The 4,503-nt window shown below is 50.5% G+C and overlaps 1 protein-coding gene across 1 annotated transcript; it reads left to right on the top strand.

Annotated features, from left to right (window-relative positions):
- The first annotated feature begins 82 nt into the window (after positions 1-82).
- On the top strand, positions 83-715 carry MIS12 (MIS12 kinetochore complex component). The gene has a single exon (XM_010135525.1). It carries the CDS (start codon positions 83-85, stop codon positions 713-715), a length of 633 nt encoding a protein of 210 aa, XP_010133827.1.
- Positions 716-4,503: the final 3,788 nt, after the last annotated feature.

The raw sequence follows: 4,503 nt of genomic DNA on the forward strand, positions 1-4,503 counted from the left end.
GGCCTTCCCGCCTGCGGCAAGGCCCGTCTTCCCCGCGGCCTGCGCTTCTCTCTCCTTCCCTCACCAGCTTTCACCCGCCACCATGTCGGTCAATCCCATGGCCTACGAAACGCAGTTCTTTGGCTTCACCCCCCAGACGTGCATGCTACGGGTCTACATCGCGTTCCAGGACTACCTCTTTGAGATGATGCTGGTGGTGGAGAGTGTGATCCTGAAGAAGCTGCTCGGGCTTCCCGACTGTAAAATCAGCCCCTTCCAAATCCGGAAGAGCACGGAGAAATTCCTCCTCTTCATGAAGGAGCATTTTGACAAACTCTTCAGTAAAATGGAAGAAGTGCTTCTGCAGCTGGTGTTAAACATCCCTAATAATGTGCTGCTTCCCGAGGACAAGGTCCACGAGCAGTATCCCTACAGCAAAGAGCAGTTCCAAGCGCTCCAGGATGAGATCCGTCAGCTGCAGCAGCAGTACCGGGCTGAGGCGTCCGCGGGGCAGGCACTGCGAGCGGAACTGGAAGAGCAGAAGGCTGTTCGGGCTGAGCTCGAGAAGATTTTGCAATGGTTTGATGGGCTTGAGAACATCTGTAGGGAGCACGGGACCAGCAACTTCAAAGAAAGCTTTGCTTTCTTGACACAGAACTCTAAGAAACTGCAAGCTGTGCTGCAAGATGTTGAAAAGAAAAGCAAAAGAATAAAGAAGCATGATCAGTTATTGTAATGGGTGTTCTGAAAAGGCAGGGAAATAATTTAGACAGCTTCCTTAAAACAATAGGGGCTTATCTTTCTGCAGGCATCTCCCCTAATCCCTTACTGCCCCGATCCTGCTAGGATCTAGACTAAAAACTGTTGAACTGCATCACTTTGCCCCTATTTAGCCCCTCCCTGGGAAAGCAGAGGGAGAAAAAATCCCTGTAAAATGTAAGTGTAACTGGTGAGTGGGAAGAAATTGTGGGTTGGATAACCCGGCTGTGCCTTCCTGACCTTATGAACGTTGACTTTGAAACAATGTAATGCTTGTTTATTATAAGGATTACTTAAAAAAAAAAGAAGCCGCTGGTGTCGAGGTTCTGAGGAGAACCAGATCTGTTTGCATCAATTCTGCATTTCAACACGAAATGCTGGGGTTCCGCTCCACGTGTGTTTGCAAGGAGGTGGCTTGTGTTTTCTGTAAGCGAGGGCAGCGCAGCTGCTCCATCGACTGGCGATACAGAACCAGGGGAGGAAATGAGCAGCTCCATCACCTTGTCTTGCTTTAGTGTATGTTGCTTTATATATACATATTGTTTATTTGGGTTTTTTTGTTGTCCAGTGTCCTCCTTCCACCAACAGCAAAGTTCATCTTATTGATGTTCCAGCTGTTGTGGACACTGACACATCTGTGTCCTTTGAAGCTCCTTAGTTAACCTCCTTCTGCACATACTCGATTCAAGGTTCATTACAGTCCAGGGGCGTCTTCCCTTGGGCCCAGCAGGGTTTGACTCTGCAGATGTCTCGTGGAATATCGATACTAACTCCTGCTTTACTCGCATAGAGGTTTGGAAGACATTAAACGTGTGAGTAATTTAAAAGTAACTACAATTAAAAAAATGTATTAAAAGCATAAAATACACATTGTGCTTCTTTCTTCCCTGACTTCTGAAGACTTCACACAGGTAAAACCAGCCTCGTTGAACAGATGCGCCCTCGATGTGTGGCTGGAGACCTGCAGGACTTGGTGGCTCCTGAACTCCTCAGGGAGGAAATCAATGTCTGCTGAGCTCTCACCGCAGCAGAGAACATCCCTGTGTGCTGAGAGGAGACTTCAGGGGAGGGAAAGACGGGGAGTCGGTGAGAATTAACTGGCCTGTTTAGAAAACAACTTGGTGACTTCAAACTTATCTAGTGGTTAACTTGGAGTTTGAAGAGTAGAAAAACGTGATTAATACAGCGTCCACTGTAGAGAATCTCCGTTTTACACCGTTACCACCAGTTTTGTGGCAGAAATCACGCAGCCACTGGTACACGTTGTTTCATCTCATCCCAAATTGCGCAGCATTTGAAAAATCTGCTTAGAAACTGCGGCGGTAACTTGACCCCCAAGAGCCCGCTGGTGGGTCAGGAGGTGACCTGGCTTCTCCCGTGGGAGCAGAGCTGTCAAGGCATTGATTTCCGAAAAGGGGTGGGGGTTGATGTAGGAATAAATCATGGCTACAAACACATCAGAGCCATTTACAGCCACCAGAGCCAGACTACACTGAGCCCTTGGTTCAGGCTTCTCTTCGGCCGCGATTAAACGCGGGTGGCTGATGACAAAACCGTTCTGCTGATAAAAATGACACGAGACAGCTCTCTGCAGACAAAAGGAACTTTGCCGTGACCCTTCCAGAGCTACTGGCTTCTGAAATTCCACTGTTATTAAAATCCTGCAGCTTATGTCTCCTCTTTATTTCTGTTCATGAAAATCAGCATTAAAGCTACAAGTCTTAACCATGGCAGGTTGGGGTACATGGAGAAGGTTGTCACCAAATATAATCCTTCCCAAAGAGCCATGGAGAGTGTCCCTGGGAGCGGGAGCTCCAGCACAGTGCGGTGACAGGTGTGGTAGCAGTGTAGTGAAGAACAACTGTTTGTGACAGGGAGTAATGCTAGTGTTAAAAATACCCGTGACTTTGAAATAAGCATTAAAAATCCTTTTTTAAGAACATTTTCACTAAAATAGGGAACGGGATGGATATCAGCGAAGTTCCGGTGGAGGGAGGGTAATGCTCACGGGTGCTCACCTTGCCCAGTGTTACAGTATGAAACTGAAAATACTGTCAGAGCACAAAACTAGCACCAAGGAGGCAAAATCGGGGCGTCCCATCACAGCAGGAGCCTGCCCTGAGCTCCTGAAACCACGGCAGGGCCAGGAGACAGCGGCAGCAGAGGGCACCAGGAGACCGGCCACGGCAGAAAAGGCTGGGTTGTGCTTCCCCCCATCTCCAGCACTTTCCTGCACACCAAGAAATGCCAAGTGTCTCCTCAGATACCAGTTGTTTTACCCTCAGTGAGCAGGAGACGCTTTTCCTGGGTGTTACGTGACAGAGACCAGGCATGTGCATGCAGGAAGCTGGATCAGGAAGCTGGATCAGGAAGCTGGATCAGTTTTAGCGGCAGTCATGGCCCACAATAAAATGTGATTCAGAGGCTGGTTTAGCTCCACCTCGGCTGTACTTGAGGACGCAGCGTTTTGCTTTGAACCCACCACCCGTTCGTAGCCAGCCCCTGCCCGAAGGCCAGGCAGCAGCTGCTTACCAGCACCCAAACCCGCAGCACGAAGGACATGCCCCGGCATCCCACATCAGACCCAGCAGAAACACCTTCCCGTCTTCGGCTGGAATCATCGTAGGAAAGTTATTTTCAGTCTGGAGAGGGAAAACAAACAAACAAGCCAAGTAAATGAACAAGAGAAACACAGGCAAGGCAGGACCGAGCCTTTGGAGCTCCTCTCCCTGGGTGGACCCTGCAGGTGGTGATGCCCCAAAACCGGACACTTAGTGCCCTCGAACCCACAAGCAGCTCAGATTATTTTCGTCCCTTTCCCCCCCGGCAGCTCCTCTGCCCGCAGCCCACTGCTCACCCTCTGCCCACGCACCTGTGGCTCCCCTCCGCCTGCTCCTGGGGATTTGATTACCCCTTGTTTCCCCGTGGAAAGGGAATTCTTCTGCTGCTTCACCTCGCTTTATCCCTCCTGGGCTGTTACTACTCCTATTTACACAACTCAGAATATTATTATCTCCTGTCGCCTTAATTTCTAATAATTAGTGTTTGGTATAATGCTACAGCAGAAGTCAGCTCTTAATGAATATTATAATAAGCACTAAATTATAATTTACTGCTCAAGAAATCCAGTTTGAAACCCAGCCCACTGAAGAGAAAATGAGGGGGGACGGCTTTCCAGCCATCCTCCTGGCTGGATCAAGGCCCAAATCGAGTCCCCAGCAAGATCCTAAAATGACCCGAAATCCATGGAGCAAACCCTTTCAAACTGGGCCAGGGCACCCGGGGGAATTTACTGGCTTGGGACACGTCCCCGACCATGCCTCGGGGCTGGATGCGTGCCAGCGGCGATGTGACCCACCGAGGTGACAAAACACAGGGATATTAATCCACCCGGCGTGGGAGCAGGTCGCATTAAAGCAGCCGAAGCGTGCAGTACCGAGCGCCCGCTGTCCCCGCTCGCACACCCGAGCCTCTGCCCGTCCCTCTTGCGGGGCGGTTTGGTTTCCTTCCTTTCCTGGTGGGTGCAGCGGGTTCAGCCCTGTTACCGTGGCACTGGGACACATCCAGGCATGGTTTTCTGCTCTTATCACACAAATTCCTTCTCCGATCGCGCAAAGCAAGGCGGTGCCTTCCTCACCTGGTCGGGATGGCTGCAGCACTGGGCGAGCCAGCCCCACAGGGGTTTCAGCTCCGCGGTCGCTGTTTGGCCTTGGTGAGCCAGAAACAAGCTGTGAAACTCAACTGGGGTGGGGAAGAAAAGGAGGA

This window comes from Buceros rhinoceros, unplaced genomic scaffold (genome assembly GCF_000710305.1).
Source record: "Buceros rhinoceros silvestris isolate BGI_N320 unplaced genomic scaffold, ASM71030v1 scaffold15054, whole genome shotgun sequence".
In the NCBI taxonomy this organism is placed as follows: domain Eukaryota; kingdom Metazoa; phylum Chordata; class Aves; order Bucerotiformes; family Bucerotidae; genus Buceros; species Buceros rhinoceros.

Coding starts and splice junctions, on each gene's coding strand:
- MIS12 (XM_010135525.1), top strand. CDS start 83: ATGTCGGTCAATCCCATGGCCTACGAAACGCAGTTCTTTGGCTTCACC.